This window comes from Podarcis erhardii, assembly GCF_964252035.2.
Source record: "Podarcis erhardii genome assembly, chromosome: 2".
Classification (NCBI taxonomy): Eukaryota; Metazoa; Chordata; class Lepidosauria; order Squamata; family Lacertidae; genus Podarcis; species Podarcis erhardii.
Genome location: NC_138498.1, coordinates 64,313,526 through 64,339,928, shown reverse-complemented (window position 1 = coordinate 64,339,928; position 26,403 = coordinate 64,313,526). Strand labels below are relative to the sequence as shown.

At 43.0% G+C, this 26,403-nt stretch overlaps 1 protein-coding gene across 6 annotated transcripts in view; it reads left to right on the top strand.

Annotated features, from left to right (window-relative positions):
* TNIP1 (TNFAIP3 interacting protein 1) overlaps positions 1–26,403 on the top strand; it is a 54,612-nt gene that overhangs the window by 6,839 nt on the left and 21,370 nt on the right. For 3 of the 6 annotated variants that reach the window (XM_081851524.1, XM_081851526.1, XM_081851523.1), the window contains exons 2-5: positions 17,349–17,525; positions 18,757–18,879; positions 21,044–21,132; positions 22,824–22,895. In XM_081851524.1, coding sequence (XP_081707650.1) covers positions 17,387–17,525; positions 18,757–18,879; positions 21,044–21,132; positions 22,824–22,895 — 423 coding nt within the window. In that variant the 5' untranslated portion in view covers positions 17,349–17,386. The remainder of the gene's footprint in view (positions 1–17,348; positions 17,526–18,756; positions 18,880–21,043; positions 21,133–22,823; positions 22,896–26,403) is intronic. The other 3 variants (XM_081851528.1, XM_081851525.1, XM_081851527.1) reach the window with 2 other exon arrangements.

The window sequence follows — 26,403 nt, the reverse complement described above, 5'->3', positions numbered from 1 at the left end:
CCAAACTCTTCCTACTCTTGAGAAAGAGTAAGCATGCCCTTCTAAAAATTTTCACTATATATTGGCTAGTTGACTGATGAAAAAATAAAGGATAAATTAAGGATAGAAATGATTCTCACCAGCTATTTGCCCTAATTCCAATAGCTGATACATGCTGATGTATTTTGGCCAGCAGAATTTGTAAATGTTCAAAAAGTTAGATGCCCCCATAGTGTCTACTCTCCTTTTCTAATTGCTACAGAAATACATCAAAATGGATTAAAGGTATTTCCACTTAAACTTTTCCAATGAGAAATTTGCTGAAGTGGTCTTCCAGCAGGAAGCACATTTTGTAAATAACTGCGTATTCTGGGCATTGTGAATGGATATTTAGCTGTTTTTTTCTAGACCATTCAAAACAAACAAACCCATAGATCAGTTGTGTACCATTGTGAAGGTAATACAGAATTGCAGTGTGCAGAAAGTAGCAGCTCAGAAAATGCCTTTACAAATGTCTGCTAACATTTTGCTTATTAATCTAAAATTATTCTATTTATAAAATAGAAGTTGTTTTTGTGGATGTGTTTGCTTCAGTTGTGGAACATAGAACCAGTTATTTCTTCCTATAGATCTTTAGCAATATGAGCAATCTCAGGGACACACATTCCCCCAAGCTATGTATGTTCTTGGCACTTATGTTGTACAGATGACCAAATGCTACCACAGTAATAATGGAATACTATGTTGAAATTCTGGTGATGATTAAGCAATTCTAATGATGGCATTATTAGATTACATATGTCAATGTTGTTAGTCTCCTCCAGTGATGCTGTTGGTTGTGTGAATTAGCTAGCCTTCCCAAACTTGAATGGTTTGGTATTCCTGCATTCTTTTCAGGTAATCAGAATGTTACATGGGTAGTTAATTCTGGTCATGTAGCCGATGGAATTTTGACTATTGAATTATGTATCTGTACTTTCTTGTAAGGAAAGCTGACTTCATAGTTTCTCCTCTTGCGAATGAAATCATATTGGAAGGCTATACTTCAAGGTAGCATTCTGATGGAGATATCCTGAGTTTCTAAGCTGTAGCGTTCATGAAGGTAAAACCCAGCTTTGTTACATGCAGTCATGTGCTTAGTGAACCCAAGAGAAGAGGGAAGTGTGTTATTGTTGCTTCTAGGCTCTTGTCAGTAATAGCTATTGTCTTGGAGCCTTTTCCATCAGTTTCTCAATGAATATATGTGTAGAATATATGTGAAGCTCATGTGATTCTAAGTGATGTATATAATATTTAGTGACTTCAGAAAGTCTGATATGGGGGTGGTAGTGTTTAAATGGTTAATTGAAGTTTATTTTGCCTGCAGCAAACTTGGAGGATCTATATTGACAATTACCACCAGAATTTGTATATTGCAAGTTGCATATAGTTGGAGGGGATAAATGTGTTGCTTATAAATGTGTGAAGAGAGGTGCTAATTTTAATACCAGCATGGTGTGTTTGATAAGTTGATCAGAACTTGTGGTCGTGCTGGCTGTTTCTATTCTATTTGACACAAAAAGGATTGGGTACCTGCCAGGCTCTTTTTCTTTTCCCCATGTGGTTTTCTGTTTGAAGGTGAAGGTTTAGAGCAGGCCTGGGGGGAACCTATGTCCCTCCAGGTGTTGCTGAACTACTGCCATCTTCACTGACCATTCACCATGCTTTCTGGGACTCATGTGGGTTCAGGATGTTCAGGAACATCTGGAGAGCCACAATTTCCGCAGTCTGGTTTAGAATCCATTGCATCGGGACCTAAACTTTGGGAAAGTGCTTAATGCAATTATCTGTTTCTCTCTCTGCAACGTTTTTCTGAACTTTGTGTTCTATTAGGGATGTCTGATAAACAAAATTCTAAAACAAGGCAGTGTTAGAAACTGGGATAGAATAACTAGGAGCCAAATGTCTTTTGGGACGTGAGTTGTGGGCACCAAAACAGAAGGTCCAGTCACCATGGGGGGGTAGCAACACTTTTTATTTATTATTTTGATAAGCATGAACTAATACACAATTCACATAAATAACACATTGTTGACACATTGTTAATATCATATTTTAGCAGAAATTGTTAATACATGTTTAATTTGATGTTTGCAATAAAAACATTGGTACCAAACTTTAGTTTTCAAAACACTCTACTCTTTATTGTTAAACTCCTTTACATATTGTCTATCCTTAACATATACTCCGAGGCTTCAAAGCACATACATTTCAGTAATCCTTGAGTGTCAGCCAGGCACAAAAAATGGCATCTAGACTTTTTGAGGTGCTCCCAAATGGAGAAGATTTAGGCGCAAAATGCGCCTGGCGCCCTGCTAATTTCAAACCCAGCAGCAAAGGGAAGCGGCAGTTCCTATTGAAAGTTTGTGAATGTGTTTCTCTCTAACTACAATCACTTTAGTAAAATTAAAATTGTTCTCTGAATTGCGTTTTGCTCTCTCTGTGTGTAAATAGAAGAATCACTTCAGTTTTTTATGATCTATTGTTATCAGATGGAACAGAGATGAGTTGCAAGTTTAATTCTAAAATGATTTGACAGGTCCTGGCCACATTTGATGCTCTGAAGCACATGGAATTTTGCTATGCTTGTGTGCGTAGGCATGTGGGTTTTTCAATGCAAAGGTCAGTGTACAGTGTGCCTTCTTTCAGGTTGAGCAAGGCATGACTTGTGGGAGGAAGGAAGCATGTTGCCAACTGCTGCAGTTGCATCCAAATATCAGCATACTAGATCTTTGCCAGCATAAGTCGGAGCAATGTTGATCCATCTTCCATTATTTTTAACACACACACCCAGCCTCATGCACTTTTTAGCCTCATCCCGTGTCATATCCTTTCCGCACTCCCTTCACTGACCCTCTGTGATTTTGTTTTCTATACCTAAGTGTTAGTATGAATGTCAGAAAACTGCAACCCTGTCAGACTTGCAAAAAAAATTTTAGACCTGCATTTAAGGTTGTTGTTGCAGTAGTTTTAATTGCGAGCTGCTTCGAAAGTCTTCAGATGAATAAAGTGTGAAAACAAAATAATCTTCAAAGCAGCAACGACACATCTTGAATTTAAATCAAATAGGGTACTAACATTTTTAAAAATCTGAAAGAAAATAGTAATAAGACCTGGGCAAATGAAAATACTTAAAATACATAAGGGTCAATGCTAGGCAAGCCTTATTTGGGAGCGCATTCCACAGCTGAGATGTTGTCATAGAAAGCGTATTCTTAATTTTATTAACCATTTTTAATATCCTGCCTTTCCAACAAAATATTGCTGATGGCAACTGAAAAGAAAATTTGTACTAGTGCAAGCAATGTTTTCCTATATATGCCTACTCAGGAGTAAGTTCCACAGAGTTCCACAGGGTTTGTTCCCAGGTAAGTAGGTGTAGGATAGCAGTCTAAAACACTCCATATAAATTACACAGAGACACAGAGACAGAGAGAGAGAAGTGTACAAAGATGTACAATTCTTTAAGTCCCTCTCCTGAAAACCTATTGATTTGATTGTCTACCAGATAGTATTTTGTGCATCTTCTTGCCATTCCACAGATGGCAGGTGTCATCACAGAGGAGATGTTTGTCCATATCTTGTACACACAGGTGCATAAAAAGTGTACCTCCCCCCCCAAATATAGAGGTTTAGTTACCAGATGCAGATTTTATGAAGATTTGGTTGACTGATCCATTCACACTCACATATGAATGAATTGACTAAGGCTGTACACCTGTGCACACATACCTGGGAATAAGCCTCATTAAACAGAGTAAACATGCATAGGGTTGCATTTCTGTATGGATTGTGCCCAGAGTTTCTTTATACCAGTTGAAATGCAGTGTTTCATCTGAGGAGTACTGGTTTGTCAACCAGGATTTATTTGGATTTGTGCACTAACATTTCAGTCTTGAGTCTTCTCTACACCAGCGTTTCCCAGCCTTTTCAGCTTGGTGATGCATGGGTTCAGATTTACCTATCAACTTATTGTCAGATGAATTTTGGAGCTTAGGTCTCTGGCAGCCAACAGTTTCATTCATTTTAACTGTAAGTTTGCCTGTTCTTGAGACATCCAAGCAAAAATTTACTTAACATGGAATTTGTTAAAATATTTATCGTTATTCACTATTTTGTTTATAGGAATGTAAGAGTGCCAACCACCTATTTGCTGGATATTGCTTCATAAGCTGTTTAAAAAATAAAAAAATGAAAATTAATACAGCTGCACAAGCAGTGTTAGATGTAACAAACTTCAGCTCACCCTTGGTTTAACTGTTAATTAACTGGGCGGTAGATTCAGTGATGGCACACCATGGGATCCTTGTGCAGGGAGTGTTACAGCTCGCTTCTGGTTCTCAGGTTCCAAAGGCCGTGGTGATCACTCAGGGCTCCTCCTTGTCTGAGCACTTTGTGGCGGGCCATCACTGGCAGCGGTTCCCAAGTGCTTTTTTGAGCTTTTCCATCATTTTGTTACAGGTGTCAAAGCAGCCTTATGATATACCAACCGAGCAATAGAGTTGTAAGGGGTATTAATTGTATCAGTGAAATACTACAAGCTATAGTTATTTTGGGTTTGCTTATAAAGCATGTGACCCATTTGCGCAGGGTTTATGACCTGCAGGTTGGGAAATGCTCTTCTAGATTATACTTGTATATCCAGTTCGTTACCAAAACAGATACAATTGTTTCAGCCTTGGGGCCTGTAAACACTTCCAGTGGAACAATCCTGTGTAATGATGCTAGGCTCCATCTTACGTTGGTGCCAGCCAGCATAGCCAATTGGGGATTGAGTGCTAGAGTCCCTGATGTATGCAAGCAACTTTTTTTCTTTCTTTCCCTACTTAAAGGGAATGTGATGGGAATGTAGAACTCTCTGTATGGAGATTTTCTCCATTCTCTAGCACAGCATGAACAAGTTCTTCTGGTCTACAAAAGCCAGATACTCTCTGTTGCATATGCATGAGTATCACTTACTGGCCCATTCTATGTCAGCATACAACTGACGCCCGAAAAGACAAAGTTCGTGGGAGGACAGATTTAGCAACAGTGGAATCTAGAACAAGAAGGTTGGGTGGCAGGAAAGCATTAAGAAGCCCAGCTCATGCTGTAGCAATGTGTGTGTGCAGTCCATTGGGAACCTGTTGAAAACCTCTCACTCCTTGGTTGGTCTGTGAGTAATGCAATGACTGCAGTAGTTTCTCATGTGTTCAAGGTGTTTCTGCTGTCCACTTCTCATATTCCAAAGATTTTCTGGGATAGCTAATTTAGGATGGAACCTAACCACTAAGAATGAAGCCCCCCCCCCAAAAAAAACCCCCACTTCATTTGTGAACAGGATGGACATGTGAATGCTGACTCCATCACAAATCAGCATAGAGAAAAGAAGATACTGTACCTGCAGACAGGTGTTTTGTTTAAAAAAGGGGAAACCCCGTTTTCTCTTCTGATGTGACTTATTATTAGCCTTCAACAAATTAATCTGGCTCCTGTGAATATTGTGGTCATGATCATAGCTTATCCTGTCTCCAGAAAGGTAGATTAATGATATAAATTACATTCTTCTTCAAATGTAGTCACCCAGATGGCCAAATACCTAGAATGCCGTTGACCGTCCTTGTGACTGGGATGCTGTGGGCTCTTATTGGTTATTCTGTTTGCTATATTATATTGCCCATTTCCTTGACTAGATTTTCTTTCCTTTATTATTTTAATATAATACGTATAATATATATTAAAGTGTTTAGAGGGCACTGTTCATCTAAATGAAGTGTGAGTGCAAGGATTACCACTAGCACAAGCGGAGTTTCCCCGTCTACCCCTCTGTCATCCCCAAATCCTCTGTAGAAGGTTGGGGGGGAACTCAGAACAGATTTAAGGGGGGATGGGAGGGAGAGAAGGAGAACATTCCACTGTGTAAAGCGAAGTCCTTGAGTTGATGGAATGTATGTTGAAAACAACCAATGAGCTTCAAAAACAAAAAACAAAAACAAAATACATAATTCCCAATTATGCAACCAGCAGGGACAAGAATTTATAGGCACCCAGTACACCTCACCCCTCTTCAAAAACCTGGGCAAAGGGTTGTTTGACAGTGGAATGGACTACCTCAAAAGGTGATGGACTCCCCTTCATTGGAAGTCTTTAGACAGAGGGTGGCTGGCCATCTGCCAGGGATTCTTTAGCTGTGATTCCTGCATTCAGCAGGTTGTACTAAATGACCCTTGGGTTCCTTCCAACTCTGCAATTTTGTTCTTCTTCTGCTACTGAAACAGAAGCAATGGCATAGTGAGGTGTAAGGCTGCCACAGAGAGAGCCTCCCTGTGGGGCCCCAGACTATTATTCTCATTAGGTGTGGAGACCACCAGCAGAATATCTTCTGTAGATCTTAAAATTCAGGTAGGTTGGTATGGGAGGAGGCGTTCCTTCAGTATTTGGGACCTGGGTCCTTTGGGGCCTCAAAAGCCAGCAACAGCACCCTAAATTGGGCCCAGGAGGCAATAAGCAGTCAGAACAATTGTTTGAGAATTGACATTGTATGCGAAGACCCCAAGGCAATGCCTAGGGTCCTGCACCAGTTACCAATTCTGGACTGTTGTCAGGGTCAACCCCATGTGGACTGCTTCCGCCTCCCCCCCCCCCCCAAAGAATTGGCTACAACATACATTCACATTTGGCAGAGATTCATTAATCCTTGCATTCCTTGCTACTGGGGGCTGGTGCTTGTGCAGAGTGTGTGATCAGCACGTTCAGAGACCTACACACACCACTTTTCTCAATCAGCTTCCTGTCAGCTGCTAGCGATTCTCCAGAAATAGACACTGTACTCATGTGTCACCTGGTGAGCCAGTGACTCTGTCTCACTGCTTTGATAAGCTTTCTGCTTCATTGTCAGCTGGGCCTGAATTGTCAGGCTTTGACCTTGACCTGGGTGCCTAGTGGATTAAAAGTGCCGAAAAAATATGTCATATGCCAATGAGATAAATGCAGAGAGGCAAAGAGAGGGGTGTGTGTTTCTTGTGCCATTAATTCTTGTCATTTCCTAAAGCATGCAAAACTTCTCGAACTGCAGGAGGGTCACCAGCTGCAAGTATTTTTATTTATTCCTTTTCTTTGTTACATTTATATCCTACCTTTTCTCTAAGGAGCTCAAGATGTTGTTCACAGTTCTCTGCCTCCACATTTTGTGCTCAAAACAACCTAGTGAAGACGCTTAGGATGAGAGGCAGTGACTGGCCCAAGGTCATCCTGTGAGCTTCGTGGCTCAGTGAGGATTTGAACTCTGGTCTCCCAGGTCCTGGTCTGACACTGTAACGATTACACCACGCTGGCTTACTGACTAAAGCAAGCATAACAGAGAATTGAAAAGGCTTTTCATTTCCAGCCTCTCTTATAAGAGGTTCCCCACCCCTTGGCATTCCTCTACAATATGTTGTCCAAATTGCCTGTAGAGTGTTTAATGCACTGCTTCCAGGGAGATGAATTTTTGGGCAAGTTATGAAAGCTACGCTTCTTTTAATGAAGTGTAAATCTTCCTGCGGTTGGTCAAGGCTTAAAACACCCACCCACCCCAGATACATGCCAGAGCATCTGTGCAGCTGGATGCCAAACACATTTTGCTAACTTCCAAAATAGCTACTTCTTGACATACTTGCATGCAATTTCTCGGTCTGTATTTATGCATTAGATTTGTGTGTGAGTTTGGGGGGGGGGGTGACGAGAGAGTGCACTCCAAGAGAGTGGAGCACAAAAGTGAAATTTGTGACAAGGCTCCAAAAATGCAATTATGTCTGGCGTGCTCTGGGATTTCTTGTTTTTGAGTTCTTCATCTTTTGCTTTGCTTAAAATTGGTTGTAGCCAGCAATAATGTCCCTTTTAGTTTGAGGAATTCGTTTGTGCATTGGAGCTTCCTATCTCTCCCCTTCATATTTGTTCTGGGAGTTCCCATAATCTTCCAGAGCAGATTTGTGGGGATATGCAGAGAAAGGAGAGGGAGGGGAAGTTCTGTTGTGGAGGCGCAAGTCCTAATGCAGAAGTGAGGAACCTTTGTGACCAGATCTTTATATTCTCCATCCCCATGGGAGTAGCTAGGATTTTCTGACTCTTTCTATTTTTAGTTAAGTAGAAACTACTTGAATAAACTACTCCCGCTATGCCCCTGTCCACCCCTATGGGCCAGTGTTGACAGCAGGATGGGGCCACCATGTATCTGCTTGCCCTCCTGCAAACTGCATGGGCTTCAGTCAAACCTGGACTACCTGTGACCCACGAGGCCAAATGCAGCTGACCAGCCATGTTATGGAGGCTCAATGAACCTGCCGTTGCCCAGGGCTGTAAAAACTGGAACGTTGACAAGGATGTGGCAAAGCTGGTGGGCTACCTTACTAGATGGGCTGTAGCTCAGTAGTAGAGCATCTGTTTTGCATGCAGTTGGTCCCATGTTCAATCCTGGAGGTAGGACTGGGAGAGAGCCCTGCCTGAAACCCTGGAGAGCCACTGCTATACTAGCTTGATGGATCAATATCTGACTTGGTATAAGGCAGTTTCCTGTGCCCAGCCCGGTATGGGATCCTGGCTTGAAGAGATCTTTGCTCTTTTTCCAAAGACCCTCGTCGTTCTCTTCCTGGTCGCATGTGTCCTCTTTCCCCACCCCATCAAGCTCTGGGCCACCACAGAGGCGATGGTGCTACATGTGCAAACTAAGGTCAAACATAAGGGAAATGTATTGGAAGAAGGATTTTTCTTCTCTTGTTCCAGTTCTCCCCATTTCTCCGAAACATTCCCTTGGAAGTCTTTCTTGTAAAAGACGTGGTGGTTTCCTTCAGGGGAAACTCCCTACATTAATTCATGGCAAATGAGAAGTTTGGAAACCAAAGGCGTTTAACAGCAGCCTGGAGTCATTCAACCCCCTGTGCACTGCCTTAAATCATCTTGCGTTCTTGTGGCTTTTGCATTGGGTGGGGGGACGACACGTCTGTGTTTTTGTATAGAGGGAAAGAAAGAGATCTTAAATATATTGTTGTGGCCATTGCGTGGGGAAAATGCTGTCCCCCATCCTGGCTTTTGCACAGCTGATAGATAAATATAATTTAATGAGTCCTTGATGACTGAAAAAGTGATTTTGGAACTGAAATGTAGCTTACAAAGACAGAAGTCTGAGCAAGGAGAGGGGTGTTTCCCAGGGACATTATGTCGCTTTTGTGAAAATTGGGGCATCCCTAAATATGAGTATTGTCTCCCCAGGTACTTATGTATTTGTAAATCTGCTGATAACATGAAAAACACCCTCGTCATTAAAAATGGCCCCTACAGAAACTACCTCTGAAGTATTTCCTACCACTTAGTGGAAGGATGAGATAATAGAGGATGAGATAAGAGGGGGGGGTCACATGTCCTTGAACAGTGCAGGGAGAATGCTTAACAATTGTTGTGTCTCTGCGTTTTCACGTACAAACAATTCTCATTGAAAGAACTGGGACTTGTGCGCACATGAGTTTAGAGACAGGACGCAACTCACTTTTGTAACTGGGTGCCCAGATCATAAGTAAATAGGAGTTACTCAGTTTTTACTTGGCGTGTCAGGAGAACTGTTAGTATCATGAGAAATGGAAACTTACTTGAAAGAGCCATGCTCAGATGGAAAACATTTATGACAATGTTTTCTCACCTAGCTTTTTAAGAACCTTCCTTTGTGGGAAGAAAAAAACCCCCATGTTCCTAACCATCAGGCATTTAATTGCTGTTCTGGTCCCGGATTATGCCAGGTTTCAACCCTTGGCTGGAAAATCCCCAGCATTCCTGACAGGCAGGTTGTGTAAACTGGGAAACACCTCCAGAGATGAGACCTTCCAGACTTTTGTTGTGCAGTAGCGGTTGCCTGCTCTGTCGCCTTCTTGCAGCTGGAGGGTGCCATCTGTCTGTCTTTTCTTTGACACAGGTTGTGTGGCAAAGCATTTTCTGCAAGTTGGTTGCCTTTGAAGAATAAAAAGGATGGTTTTGTGCTAAGAAGACAGACCTATAGTGATTGAGAACGCTAGACTTAAATACTGGCGTGCTGCCTGAGGAGTTGCTGCTGCTGTTACCACCTTCCCCCCTTCTCCTTTTGCCTCCCTCCCTCCCTCCCTCCCTCCCTCCTCCTCCCCCTCCCTCTGCTGTCACCTTCTCTAATTTGGGGTACCTTTGAGACCCCTTCTTGGAGTGAAGCTTTGTGACTGAGCTGGCTGTGGAGAGAGCTTGCATTACTGCCATGTTGCCTGATTGATGGCAAATCACTCTGATACCTCACTCTGTTTAAAAGGACCCCTTCCTCTGAGTGAGGACTGGTGGACTGGGACATCACTGTTAGGAACATCAGATAAGCTGAATCACACCTCTGGAGGTATTGGCAAAGTGGAGTTCCTTGAGTCCTGTCAGGGAAAAAGGCAGGGTATAACTAAATACAGTTGACTCCCCATTTATGTGGGGGTTACGTTTCAGACCTCTGCATGCATTAGTGAAACCATGTGAAATGGGGAGTCGCTTGTATCAAATCAGCTAACGTATGGGGAAGAAGCACGCACAGAAGTACGGCTTGCACAGCTGAGGTCCGGGGAAGCAGCTGCTGCCATGCCACATTCTCTTAGGGCTCCAGGGAGGGTCTCCTTGCATGTCAGGACTCTACAGGGTGCTCCCTGTTTTTGGGATCCACTTCTGGGTTCCTGGCACCACGCATGTGTGTGGTTGCACACTCAAAGAGTGTGTGTAAATAGGAAGTTGCCTGCATCTAAATAACTAAATAACAGTACAGTGGTACCTCAGGTTAAGTACTTAATTCATTCCGGAGGTCCGTTCTTAACCTGAAACTGTTCTTAACCTGAAGCACCACTTTAGCTAATGGGGCCTCCTGCTGTTGCCGTGCCGCCGGAGTATGATTTCTGTTCTCATCCTGAAGCAGTTCTTAACCTGAAGCACTATTTCTGGGTTAGCTGAGTCTGTATCCTGAAGCATATGTAACCCGAAGCGTATGTAACCCGAGGTACCACTGTAGTACTGAATTGTAGTCAACTTCATTGTTCACCCCAACTCCAGTTAACTTGCAAATAAGTTATATAGCACCAGATCCAAAGTCCTGTGTGGGACCTATCCAATTATTTTTTAACTACAGAATGATCCCTGTGGAAGCACATCACATTACAGTATCCATTTCTGTGAAATCATGAGGGGCTTTTATCAAAAGTTTTTTGGAAGTCCAAATATTGTTCCTTGAGGTGATCTGATATCTAAATATAGTTGTGTTTCAAAGGGTTAAGATGAGTAAACTGATTCTTTCTCAACAAGGCTTATTCTGCTCTGTGTTTTCATTATTCTTGTTTTTAGCAATGCTTTCTACCAATGCAGCCTCCAGGAGGAGCTAAAGTGGTAGGAAACATTGTTAAAATCAAGAAGAAGAGCAGGGCACAAATTGCTTAAGTCAGAGGTGGACCTGCAGTCCTCCAGATTTTTGATTCCAAATTCCACCATTGGCCACACTGGCTAGGGGTAAAGATAGTTGTCATTGTGGCCTGGAAGATGGCCTGGAAGGCCATTGATTAGCCTCCCTCTGCTGCCCTAAATAAGCAAACATATCTTACAGAACTGGTGCTAGTACGTGTAACACGAGGACTGAAAACTTTATTTAAAAAACAAACAAACACCAAAATTCTTTGGAATCCAGGACTCATGGCCTGCACCTCAATTACAATTGAGTAATTTGATTATTTCCATAGTCAGAATGCACAAAATTGCTGATATGGGGCAGGGTGACTGGAGTTCTAATGAACTATAGTGTATGGCAGAGGGGTTTATGCAGATCATGAATGGGGGGAAAATAGTACTTTTATATGTATATGGAAATGCTTGTGTCATTGAATTTAATGTCATGGGTCTGTGAAAACCCTCAGAGCAGTTAACTCCTGACTCCTCCACCCCCACACATCTGATCAGTAGTTTGCTCTTTCTTGTTGACTAGGCAACTCATGGCTTATTCATTGGTTCTAATTGTTTATATTTCACTTTGAAAAATACAAATCAAGCTGGCTTATGAGTGAAATCAAACTGCGATAATCAAGTTGCCATAAGTTAATACTGGAAACTCATCCCTCCCGTGAGGCAGATGGTGTCCATCACCCCATATTGCGGGAATGAATTTTGTAAGGTGATTGTGGGTTATGTGAGGAAGTACTGAATGTTGCTTTCTTCTGAATCTGCTGCCAGCCACATTGGGTGAAACAGGAAAAGGGGAATCTCTTCTGCCAGCAGTGTCTGCTTTGTGAGTGGATGGTCACCAATGGATTTCACCCATGGTGCCATGTGTATTCATCTTTCAAGATAGTATATACACACACATATATATTTACACAGTATACTCCATCAGGATACACACGCTGCAAGCATTTTCATTTCTGCACAAAGAATTGTAAGGAAACAAACAAAAAAACCCATAAAGCTAAAGCTGAAGGAGATTTGGGGTCTTCCAATTTTTTTAACTGTGTCAGCTTTCTAGAAGCAACCTATATATATACTGAGACGCAACAGGCTGACACCTTTGAAATAGTTCAACAAGTTGACTAACTGTTCTAAAGATACTTTGTAACAAGTCCCTGCAGAGATAGTATTTATGTTTTTATGCCAATACAGTTTTTATGCCAATACAGACATTCCCAGTGCAAACGATAGCAATCTGCATTCGGGAGGGACTGTTACCATTCTCATTTATCTAGAGACTAGAGATGAAGTATACTAATTGACCTCAAGCTCATAAGCAGAAATGTGATGATGCTTTTAAATAATGGAATGCAACCTTGCAAATAAATTACAAAGTCCTGTATAGAACCCAGTAGTCAATCACACTATAAAGTTTGTTATTTTGTGAATTCTTGTTGGGTCTCACAGCAGTCTCTTTTTACTCTTTCCCTGAAGCTAAAGAAAAAAAGCTCTAACTTTGAAGCATTGATTTGCAGGAAAAGCTCTTCTCACTCTTAGGAGGAGAGAAGGCATCTTTCTTGAACTAATTTATTGTGCTGTCAACTTGGACGGTTTAAAAGGAGATTAGAGAAGTTCATGGAGTTTTTGGTCATCAATGGCTGCTTGTCATATTTCCTCCCAGGTAGGCTTCCCAGAGGAATCATTGGCTGCTATAGGGAACAGGCAGCTGGTCTAGCACTGCTCTTACTATGTTCTTGTATCTACATACCCTTGAATGTGTTACTGATGAAGACAGTGGCAGGCTTGTAACACTCCTATTGAGGACTGTTTCCTGCCTCCACATTGCGTGTTGCTTTAATTTCTACTTCACCTGCTGTGCTCTGTATTTATGGACTGCAGCAATTCTATCCTTTGATTTGAAAATCAGGAGGCTCTTTGTTCATTAGGTCAAAACAGCACAGGGAAAATATTTTTTTTCCATCAGTGGCTTGTCAAAAGTTCAAAATATGCCTTGGCATCTGCGGTGTGTAGAAGCTATGCATTCTAAATTGAGAAGTGAATCACAGTTGTCCTAGCAGAAGAGATTTCACAGAATCTTAACGATGGAGGGGACTTCAGATGTCCTTATCTGTTGCTCTAGCATCTTTGATAGGTGCTCATCCAGCTTCTGCATAAAAACGCCAACAAAAGGGTGTGCATTGCTTTCCATGTGGGATGTGATACGTAAGTAGCAGTCAAGTACAACATTCCTTGTTTTCCTAGAGTGGACATGGAGGGGAATGTTTGGTCCAGCCAGTTGAAAACTTCCTGTTTCCTCCTGGCTGGGACATACTTCCTTTGCATGTGACTAGAGGTAGGCGTGACCTTACCTGTCCAGGTAACAAAAAGTCAAGGCACACAGTACTCTCTTTTTGACTTCTTCTGTCGTTGGAGCAGCTTTTTAGCTAGCCAGCAGAGGACACTGGGATTATCCCCATATGGAATAGCTCCACATGTATATACTTTGTAACTAAGCCTGCCTTCAGGGTTCCAACTGTGAACAGAATGTGAGTAAACTACTTTTATATACTTTACACAAGATTGTGGCAAGTTTATTCTTTTAAGAGGGATATAAGGGGACTGACCAGGAACTTAATAGTGAGAGGCTTACACAAGCCTGCAACCAACTACCCGCTGTGTGTTTAAAGGAGGAGTGTGAAACTCTGCTAAGTAAAGAAACTTGCTAGCACAAGTTAGGAAGGATATTAATAAACATTATATCCTCTCCTGCTTCCCTGAACATTCCCACATTCCAGCCATGTCTAACTTGTCTCAGTAGCCATGGGGCATTTCAAGGAGGATAAAATTCGCGGTGGTAGCCCTATCCATACCTTGAACCAGGGGTAAAGGAGGAGCATGATCACCCAGCAAACTCTAGAAATGTCACTGACCCTCAGGGATCATAATCCCTGATGCACTAAGCACTGAGTCATCTTCTTGCTTTCTGAGAGTCTGCAAGACTTAGTGACTTAGTGCATCCATACTGTACATTTAGAGCATTCTTGCATGGCTCCCCCCAAAGAATCCTGGGAACTATAAAGGTGTTGAGCATTGTTAGGAGACCCTCACAGTGCTACAATTCCCACCACCCTTCAACTGTAGTTCCCAGGATACTTTAGGAGAAGCCATGGCTTTTGAAGCGGCACAGGAGTGCTTTGAATGTATTGTGTGGATGTGACCACTGTGGCACCAGGTGGAGACCCTGCACTTTTGGATGTGGAGTAGGGTGCTGCCTTTCCCTGATTCTTCCTTCATCAGCTTAAAATGATAGTGCATTTGTCAGTGTATTTGTGGATCCTTGAATAGTGTTTTTGTTTTAAGAAATAGTATTTAAATGTACTTACCCCTCCTTTCTGTTCCCGTACTGATAATTTAATAGATATGTATATTATTCAGCATCAGCAAGCCTGTTCTAGTTTCAGACACTTTCACTGGTCTGTTATCTATTTATGACGCTTTCTTTCACACGGTTTGAACTGAAGCAAGGTTTGTATCAGCACCCAAATATCCCGGAGCTGTTCCTGCATCATTCAAGAAGAATGTGTGTGCACTTTTTAATGATGCCCGCTGACCTAGTTCTGTTCTCTGTTGACCCAGAGTGCAGTAACCTAGCTGAACTCTCATTAGTTTGGTGTGTGATGAGCATCATTAAATGATGCAGGATTAAATTTTGCAGCACGAGATGTGCATAGGTGAAGGGAGTTGAACACTCTGTGCATTAGATCTGAATGTTCCATCACTTTGGGCATTTTTCTCCCCAACCTAGTCAACTTGTGCTAATGGAGTGGATCTATTCATTTGTTTGTTTGTTTGTTCATTTTTGCTTGAAAACTGAGGTGTAAGAACCAGAGTAAAATACTGGATCAAGTGGGCAGGCATATACACCAAGAATCAGTAAGCAGGGTGCCTCTGAGCACATACTCAGACTGGGCATTAGTAATGCAGTACCAGAACCAAGTTTATACATTCTCTCTCACAAAAACCCCAGTCCTGGTTTTCTCCCAAATATTCTTTATCAGCAACCTAATTTGAAAATAAAAGGCCTTTTAGCTGGTTGTTTCTGTCATTAGAAAAGCTAGAAACCCTTAAATCTACTGCAAGGCACCCACAGACTTACTGGTGGATCTCATTTTACCTGTGTGTGCGTTTCGTAATGGATTGCTGCCTCCTATATTCTTCCTTAACTACAGCATCCCATTCAAACAGCGATCTGGTAGTGAATGTGATGACGTCGCAAAGCGAATCAGATTTGGCTACATACCAATGCTGATTAGGGCAAACCAGTTACATTGTCGTCGTTCTAAACCCCCGTCTTACCTGGAGTATCATTTGAGTGTATATCAGAGAGCACATTTAGGCATGCATCCTTTGGAGAGTACAGTATAGATAGATTATCCACAATCAGGTGAATAGGCTGTGAGTAGAAAGGCAGGGGAGCACAACCCTATTGGTTCTTCTTGCTCTCTCGGTAGCATTTGATATCATTGACCATGCTGTTCAACCTGTTTTGGCTGAGACTGCATTCATCCGGAAAGAGTAGGTTTGCAGTTTGGGTGCGCTTTTAGATTCACTTCTGTCTCTACCAGTCCAGATGATTTTGCTGCCACAGACTATCTTTTTACCAGCTGCACCATTCCTCAACAGGCATAGTCTGGTTACAGTGTTCCATAGTCTGGTAATACTTGGGGCTGCCCTTGAAGATTACTCAGAAGTTCAGTTAGTTCAGAATTTGGCTGCCAGAATTTTAACTGGTTATTATTATTATTATTATTATTATTATTATTATTATTATTCCCAAATACTTGCAAGAGTGCTTCTTCCCCCTTACCTGCCTGCCTGTGTTGAGATCTTCAGCAGGAGTTCATCTTCAAGTGGTAGTGTGCTCTGTAATAAGGAATGAGAGGTATTTGAATGCCTTCCCCTAAAACGTATGCCTGGCACCTACTTTGCAATCTTTTCAGCGCTAGATTAAGACATTTGTATTTACTGAGGCATTTTAATTTGTATACTCACTCAGCCTGCTTTTGTCCTTTTTATCTGCTGCTTAAAAATATATATATATTATGGCTGCACAGTGTTGGTGGTTTTTTAATTTGGTTTTAATTTTATTACTCTGGTTTGTTGTACAATGCCCTGAAATCTGTTTTCATTAAGGATGGTATAGAAATATGTTAATTAAATTGTATATCCCAGCTCTTTTTAATTTTTTCTCCTTTTTCTTTTTGCTGTGGTGTTTCCATAAAATCACAGACTCTTGGAGTTGGAAAGGACCCCAGGGGTCATCTAGACCAACCTCCTGCAATACAGGAATCCTAGCTAAAGCATCCATGAGAGATGGCCATCAAACCTCTGCTTAAAAACCTTTTGTTTTGCAGAAATGGAGACATTTGCTCTGGCAATCAGGGTGGTGGTCCTTTTTCTACAAACACAAGCATAATGAAAGAACAGTGCTCAGCAGAGTATCATAAGGATCATATTTTGCTGTGATGTTGTGCATATAGACCACTCCCAATATTTCAAGTCTTGGCTAAGATCGATGTCTCAGTTAGGACTAATTATTGGTTAAAGCCAGTTCAGACAGGGTTCGGGAAGAGCAAGGGAACTGGGGCAAAGGAAGGCAAGAGGATATACACTTGCACCACCTGCTCATAATCCCTTAACCAAGGTTAAAAATAATGGGAGCGTTATATCAGTCATGGAAGCTGTAGCCTCTGACCAAGGCCACCCTATCTGGAAAACCCCTGAAGTCCCAGTAACAGATGAACACTATTATCGGTATCTCTCCCTTCTATTAAATCCCTCTGGTTGTTCTAGTGTTCTTAAAGGATTTACACTGGGGATGCTAACCTCCTCTTCCATTGTTTCAGGCACAGTTACCAGGAAACTGGAGTATTAAGCTGCACCCATGGAAGGAAAGGGGCCTTATCGTATCTATGACCCGGGTGGGGGAACGGAAAAGGGAGCATCTGCTGCCTTTGAACGGCTGGTGGAGGAAAATACCCGGCTGAAGGAGAAGATGCAGGGAATTAAGTCTCTAGGTAACGGTGAGGATGACATGGAAGCAGAAAAGCAAAAGTTACTCATTGTTGCTGTTTCCAGAATGCCCAGGTCTGCGACAAACTTCAAAGAAGCCGCTTTCTTGTGTACTTAGCAGGAAACCTCTAAAACCTCTGTGGCACCATAGAGGCATAGTTGTAGCAGCACGTGAGCTTCCAATGGGGATAGCCTACTAGTTTCACTGGTGGTGAGCACTAAAGGCCAAGTCTGTGATTTGGACTTGCTGCCCCTTGTATGCTAAAGTCTTTCTGGGGGTGCTCTCTGTGTTATTGCTGTTGCTCAAAAGGCCTTTGCCTCGTGTCTGCATGTTGTTCAAGAGACGTCCCAGGTGATGACTTACCGGCATTTCTCACATGTGGGCTGTGTGTGGGATATGGACCTTTTAAAATATAGTGACAGCCAGTGGAAGATCTTAAGGGTTTTTCAGTAACGCTGAACATCGTAAGTGTGAAAATTGTACACAGGTCCCGGATGTAGTAGCAGCACATGAAGAATCTTTTACTGTTTGCCGTCTGAGAACATAATCGTTTTCAGAGGCTGAGAAACAATCCTGAATATGTCAATGGGTTCCAACTCAGCAGCGTTTCATTCCACAGATAGACCTCTCTGTAGATAGGGTTTTGAATTGGAGGTATATATTAGGAATTTCTTTACTTCTATTAAAGTTTTTAGTTTTTTTAAAGGGGTAGTTCATATTACCTAGCCTAAAGGAGAATTCTTTGTGCCTCCAAAAGCTTTCACCAATGCATATTAAACATTCATTGCTCTTTATTCCAAAGCCTTTTAAAATGAGATCTTGATAGCGATACATTTCTTAGCAAGCCCAAAATACTGGCATAAAATTTGAGCTTTGCATGTGTGTGGCTGAGTTGCTCACCAGTAAGTAGATAAGGCAAAACATTGCAGTTCAGCTGACTACTTTTTCCTACAGTTGGAAATATCTCCATGCTCGTGCCTGCTCCCTAATCCATGCAAAAATTTATGTGGCTGCTATATACATCATTCACAGTTCCATCCCCTGCCCCCCATGGCACAGAGATCTTCTCTGTGTAGTAAGAGTACTGTGTATAAAGCAGTCATTTGAACTGAAATGCAGTGGAGTTAGGCTAGAATTGCTAGAGTTTGGCTAGTTCTGATAACTATGCTGAATGTGCTGCTGTAAAGAAAGAACCTGCAAATACAAAGGAGTGTTAAATCGTGCCCTTGTTGTTTTGCCAGGGGATCTATTGGAAGAGTCTCAGTTAGAAGCCTCCAGGCTGCGTCAGAAAGTGGAGGATCTAGTGAAGGACAACGAAATGCTAAGGTCCACCTCCTCTCTTGACAAACTTGCGGAAATGGCAGGTATGAGCATCAAAGGACCAACTGTTTAGCATGTCCCAGTAATACGTTCTTTGGCAGACCTAGATTTTCACTGTGTGTGTGTGCGTTGCATTTAAGGGAATTGCAAGTTGAAAGGAAGAGTAATAAGCCTCCAGTGCTGGTGTCGGCTGTCTTGCATTAAGTGTAAAAAGCCCTTTCAAAAAAATATACATTCTGATATCACTGGGCCATCTATGCAGCCAACCTGCGTCTTCAGGTCTGCAGCCTGAATCTGTGTCATTTTAGTTCCTAGGGGTGTTTGGCTCATGCAACAGACTTCACAGTAGAACTTGCACCTCTCCTCTCCCCTGCAGCCCCCTGTGCACCATCAAAATCTGCTGAAGCAGGTTGTGGGACCTCCAGAGCAGATTCTGTGGATGCTTGGCAAGAGGAGAGGAAGGGGAGGTTCCATTGTGTGGGTAGAACTCAATTCGCATGGTTTTAGCTACAGCCCAGCCTCCTTGGATTGAATCAGTCCTGTCTTGTTGCATGCTACTTTCTGGGCAGGTTATGCATATGCAAAAATAAATTGAACAGCCTTTAGGCGGTGAAACATGAGGGAAGTTTTGGCCATGCTTTTTGCTCATGTTCACTGCTGTTCCCCTCCCTGACAAAAACATGAAATCTAATGACCAGTAACCAAAGGTTTTGAATACATTTTTGCTTCTGCAACAAAACTCTTCCTTCCACACCCCTGCCCTCAAACACTTTTTTCTTCTTTGAAGGCTGTGTGGTTTTAGGGGGCAGCTCACTGCCTACACTTTTGCATGCAGAAGGTCCCAGGAATAATCTTTTCCGTCTTCAGGCAGGTGATGGGGCAGGAGCTCGTTCTGTCTGAGACCCTGGAGAAGTACTGCCAGTCTGAATAGACAGTACAGGGCTAGATAGACACATATGCCTTGGTTTGAGCCAGCTTCCTAGACACCCCCCTGTCCCGGTGTGTTTTCTTTTTGAGTCTCAAAAAAATAATGAGGGCTTCCAGGTGACTGATTTTATCGAGCATTCATTCCTGTTTGTTGGTGGGGAGGTGCATCTTCTGGGGGAGAGTGGGTTTGTTGTACAAAACCTCCCCTTCAACTGTAATTGCACCTGGGTTTACTGGTCTGCGATTGAGTCCCACCTGATACTAGCAAAGTCTGGGTGTAAATATGTGCATGCCACACACATTGCGCACATACCCCCAATTCAAGGCGAGGTCAGCTGCCTTGGGTAGTAGAATTTTTCATACCAAAGAGCAGCCAATGGTGAATTACTTGATTTATTTGTTTAGACCATTATTGGGGGTGCTATTTAGAGGGAGCTGACTGGCTGGCACTTAGTGGGAGTCTTGCAGTGTACCTGGGATCACACGTTTGATAGCTCTGAGTGTGAAAGCCCTGAGAGCACCCTCCTTTAACCTTAGAAAAGGTGACTGTCATTCTGATATGCATGATATCATTCTGCTATGGCACACTCTCACCTTCATCAACCTGTTGCTGGCTGGAGCTAATGAAGCTTTTAGTCCAAAACATCTGCAGTGTGCCAGGTTGGCAAAGGCTGATGCAGTGCACTTTAAAAAAAGTGACTGTTCTGTTCTCCCACCTACCACCCCTCTTGAGAACTAGATGGGCTTCAAATGGAAAAGCTGAGGGGTGATTTTTGATCTTTCAGTATTACCGTATGCTGAGCCCAGGAGGAAAGAGGGAAATTCCAGCTGACACTCATCAAAGGCCACTTATACACATTTGCATCGCACACCAAACATTTTAGCCTCTGTGCCCCCAGAGACCAGCTACTGGTTCTTGCATGGGGAAGGTGGGGCTTGATGTGGGGGGAGTGTATGTGTAATTTGTGCATGGGGACTTAAAACAAGATGGAAAGGGGCAAGTACTGTTCCTTGTAGACTCTCTGGTGTGTGTTCTTAAATTGGTTATAAAATGGATTTGTTTTAGGAGGGTAATAGCTGCTACCAGCCCTCCTGCTCTTGAACCTGTTTCCTGTTAATGCAGAATGGGAGATCTCTATCCTGCCTAGCAACCTGTTTTCTCCTTTCCCCACCAACTTTCCCTTTTCTTCTTTGTACTTTTGCTGCTGTTGTTTCTGTTGGCAGAGTTGGATCTCTGCAGTGAGAAATGTTCACTTGCTTCTTTTCTCTTTTTCCCCCCAGGAGGAATCCCAGATCTTTGCTCTTCCTCAGAGGTTCCAGGTGACGATCAGAAGGGGATGGAAAAACCCACACAGAAGCCACCCAGCAGTGTAAGAAATCGGACTTTAAATAGCCAAGGCTACATAAAAATAATAATAATGATTAAAGCTGCAAGCCCTGCTAGGCAGACACAGGAGTAAGTCCCAATGAATTCAGCGGCAAGTATTTCCGAGTATGTATAGAACTAGGCTGCGAGAATGCTAAACACATTGCAAAGGCAGTGAGGGGAATGATATCAGAATGACTTTTTCTTCCAATGAACTACTCAGGTTTGAGGACTCTGGCATTTTTAGTCTGTCCATGTAACTGGAAGGAAGCTTCTGAACTAGAAGAATGCTGCATAGCACTTTTAATGGGCAACATGCTCTACAGTAAACTTGATCATCCCAACTGCTTTGGGAGGTGCTTTCTGTTTTGAAGAACTGGAGCTGAAAGGGCACTCTCTTTTAAACCACCCTGTGATAGTCATTGAGGTCCAAGGCTGGTGCTTTTATTCCTGATCCAAGCTACATCTATTTAAGTCTTGTGAGGCTGCGGGGAGAGTCCATTCTATGGTTCAGTGTCTGATCCCAAACTGCCTGGCTTTGTTGAGTGCCGCTTAATGACAAAGAGATGTCTCTTAGATTGTTTCTGAGAGGTAGCTGCCTTATGTCGTTGGCATATCTTGTTCACCATGGCCTACACTGATGCCAGCAGCTCTCCAGGGCTTCAGGAAAGAACTTTTCTGAGCCCTTCCTGCAGACACCAGGGATTGAACCCGGGATCTTTTGCATGTGAAGCAAATCCTCTGCTGCCGAGCTCCATAAAACTGTTGTAGTTTTGAATACTGTATTATTTGAGAAAACATGTAGCCCTATTTCATTCTGTATCATGGACAGTTACAGATTGCTGTGGTTTCTAATAGTTATTAGGTTGATTTTGATCTCGCTACGCCTCCAGTTTGGTGTGTAAGATGCTATCTTCCTTTCACACACGACCTTTTTAGATCAAAGAAATAAGCAACATTTGGAAACAGCTCCATCCAGTGAAAGATGCAGTCCCACTCCCCTTTGACTTTGAACGCATTGCCTCTTGCTGACAGAATTGGAGCCCACAGAGGGTCACTGAGAAACATTAGAGAGTTATTGGCGCACTCAGAGAAACCCAGAGATTTGCAGAACCACAAACAAACAAACAAAATAAAAAAGCAAACAAAACTGCAAAGGAGCCCAGCAAAGACTAGATTGACCTCCAGGAGCTCAGGAAAGTTGAGGGTTAGGTGGGAAAGACTTAACAGAAAAGCAGAGACCTGCTTGAACCCTTGACAACCTATATTATCATGGAGGAAGGCATATTTGGACCAGTGTATATAAAGGTATATTCAACCATATCAGACCCAGGACCCACTTTTGACCCAAACATGCATTTGGGGACCCATTTCTTAATCTTTTATTGCACATTTGCATAGTGGTGGTTTCTTCCTGTTGCGACTTATCTTGGATCATGCAACAAACCACCTTTTGAAGATCAGTATGCTGGGAGGTGAGGATTTATGGCAATATTTTGTTGCAGGTTTTTTGCTTTTTTATCCTGTTTCTAAGTAAGCAGGACACCATATATTTGTTTGTTTGTTTTTTAAACACATTCAGTAGACAGCGGGGAAACCCAAATTACTCATTTAATCCCTACTCTGTTTTTTTCCTGTAAGGGGCCCATTGGAATTTGGGGTATATAACTCTACATTCATTCATTTTCTCTACAGGGATCTTCATCTGAGTTTGAAATTGTTGGAGCTGAAGATAAAAGGTCTTCTCAGGGAAGCACCGGGAAATCGGTATGTTAATCCAAGCAGCTTGTTTAGATTGAGACACAAAAGGGGAAAAATGTTTTATGGGTCGTGTTGTCTTGGAAGTTCCTTTGTTTGTTACCTTTTTGTGTGTGCGTTCAGTTCTGATGTATTTTTTTCATACAATCTCCTTGTGTGGTTTGATAGCTCAGAGACAGGGAAATATAGAGGTCTCCAGAAGATGAAAGCTAAACTAGTCAGCAGGTTTTATTGAGCAGGTGAACTATTTTATATTGCATTTCACAGAGTAATTTAAGCAAAAGAAAAGAAACAACAAAGGTATCTGCTGTGAGCCACTCACAGTCTTCTTTTTTTCACATGGAGAAAACATCAGGAGAAAGAAAGAGATGTGCTGAGGAAGAAACGACAAGGGGTGCTCAGTCACTGGAATATTTCCCCTCCTCGTGTTGTGGTCTTGAGCTGGAAGCAACAATGAGTTGCTATAATCTGTAGCCACATATCTTGTGGGGCAGAATGGGTGCTCAATCCTTTTGCTGTGGACCGTTTTTCCTTTCACAAAACCCTCAGTTTCCTTATGCCGCAGTATGATTATATCCATACCCCTCTTTTTTCCTTCTTCATAGAGCTAAAATCAGCTGGGAAGTTATTGTGCTGGGGAAATTGGCACTGGAAAGAAAGAGAGAGCTGCTCCCTCTTTGTAGAACTTTCTGCTTTAGGTTGCTGCTTCTGCAACTGAGTGCAGTATGTGTAAAAAAGGTAAAGGGACCCCTGACCATTAGGTCCAGTTGCGGACGACTCTGGGGTTGCAGCGCTCATCTCGCTTTATTGGCCAAGGGAGCTGGCGTACAGCTTCCGGGTCATGTGGCCAGCATGACTAAGCTGCTTCTGGCGAACCAGAGCAGTGCATGGAAATGCCGTTTACCTTCCCGCCGGAGTGGTACCAATTTATCTACTTGCACTTTGACGTGCTTTCGAACTGCTAGGTTGGCAGGAGCAGGGACCGAGCAACGGGAGCTCACCCCGTCGCAGGGATTCGAACCGCCAACCTTCTGATCAGCAAGCCCCTAGGCTCTGTGGCTTAACCCACAGCGCCACTCGCATCCTGAAGTATGTGTAGTTTGCCCCTAAATAAGTGATTGTTTCAGGACCTGACTTGGGCCACCAGCTGAGTTCTGCCACTCACAGAGGCTGTAACCACACAAACCAGGCACGTGCCGCAGTTTTTTCATTTGGCCTCTTTCCCAGAACAAGCTGATGGGAACTCTCCTACTGAGAAGTGAGAAGCGTAATCTGAAAGTGCTGCTGTCAAGAGGCTTCTCTCCCCCCCCCCCTTTCTTGCTCACATATGCAAAGCTGTGTGGTGGCCAGCTACTTCCTTCTCCTCAGTGAGATGTGCAGGCTCACAGTCTTGGGCAGCCAGCCAACAGGATGGCAGAGAACTCCGCTTATATCCAGACAGCACTTCTCAGGAAAGGGGCTGGGAAAAAACCCAAGTGATGAAATGAAACCGACTGGAGCAATCTAGCGAATCCTTCTAGATCACGTGAACCAGTGTAATGTCGGCGGTGGTTTTAGTACCTGCTTTAAATAGCACCCCTGCCTCTCTGAAAGTTTTACAATCTTTTAATGCAGTGAATGAGAGCTCTCACTTCACCTTCATAAGCGAGGAGCTCTGGAGATCTGACAGATATCTCTGGATTTCGCTATCTGTTCGCTTCTCAAGCCTATCTTCTTAAATAGTAATGCTCTCCCCAGGGAAGTTCGCCTGGCACCTTCATTATACACCTTTAGGCGCCAGACAAAAACGTTCCTTTTTAACCAAACTTTGGTTGATTCAATTGACATCCTATGCCCTTTTAACCCTTTTAAAATGTGGGGTTTTTGGGGTGGTGGTGGTTTTTTTTAATCTTTATTATATATATTGTGGTTTTATATTTTGCTAATTTTTCTGTGAACCACTCTGAGACCTCCAGGTATAGGGTGGTATATAAATTCAATAAATAAATAAATACATGAAAATATTTTGTTAAAACATTAGCCCGCAAACAATCTGCCTTGTTCATTTGTGGTGGTGAGCATAGGCGCCGACTCCATGGGGCTTGAGGGGGCCCGAGCCCCCTCAAAAATTCGTTTGGGGGGGCTCCGCCCCCCCAATAATCTCCGGCGCCCCTCCAGCAGAGCGCCATCGCCACCCCTCCCCCAGCCCAAAATGCACAGGGAGGCGCGGGCTGCATGCCTCCTGCCCTCCCTCCCGAGCAAAAGCTCCACCCAATTTCCTTTGGAGCTGATTAATAGGCGCAGCACGCTCTCCCCTATTCGTTCACGAGGAGGCGGCGCCACTTTATTTGCATATTCATGAGCTTATTTATTATTCATGAGCTTTCCCGGGCCCCCCCAATATTTTTTATAAGTCCGCGTCCCTGGTGGTGAGTTGCCCCCATCCTGTCACATCAGCACAGCTTGAAATTGGATCTGGCCAGTGGCAGAACAAGGTATACATTCCTGTCGAAACCAGTGCTAACCATGAGGGAGAAAAGGGACTCTTCCTCCAGAGAAATACTTTTAAATAGCTGTTTCTTAGCAAGAATCAGACCCTCTTTCCCTAGCCAGTGACTTCTGTTGCCGAGCCAAGTGCCTCCTCCTCGATCTTGCCCATGACTTTCCTAGGGCTATTACACAGAGCGAAGGGGGAATCCTAACTCAATTATTTTAAAGCTGTCGCAGAACAAGCCCCTTCGTGCATTGCTCTTGAGCCAGCATGGGCGAGGCACAAGAAACAGAAGGTTAAAAGAAACAGCTCTTACAAAAAATATGTCCTTTAAAAAAAGATTTGGAGAAGGTGTGGAACAGGCCCAGCATCAGTGCTTGAGGAACTAGGTGGGGCAAACAGCCGTGCATATTTAAGGCACACACAATGGGGGTGGTTGTTGTAATGTCAACAGCTTGGCTTGCTGTTAGTTGCCTGTAGTAACTGCTTCCCAGGGTTTGCAGTAGGTTAAAGAGCCTTTCCCCCAGATAAGTTGGCATTGTGTCAGCCAATGTGGCTCCTGCCACATCTTCAAGCTGGTGTGGTTAGGCGGCTGTGAGCGGTTCTCTGCCATGCTTTGCTGCTGGCAGAAACAGCAGCTGGTGAACTCTGGTACATCCCAAAGCTTTATGAATTCTTCTGACAGCCAGTAAAAGTTGTGATGCCCCAAAAGGTGCACCGTCTGCCTTAGGCTGCGCAGTTCTGTGCCACTTGTGATGCTATTACATTGAATCTATTAATGCTTAATCTGAGCATAAATTGTGTTATGAATGTCCATTGGACGTTCTCAGGATCTGACTGCCCCAAGGTAAAAGGTATCACAGGTTTTGTGAGCAGGAAGCACAAGCAGAAACGAGTGCATACAACAGGAAGAACTGTGACTGCAAAAATGGCATCAAGCTTGTCGTGCAATATGGTATTACTGAAATGAATTCATGGGGAGGTTTAGAAGCAATTGATGGGAAGTATAGAAACTTTAGAGAACTTAAGGGGAAAGCGTCTAGACCT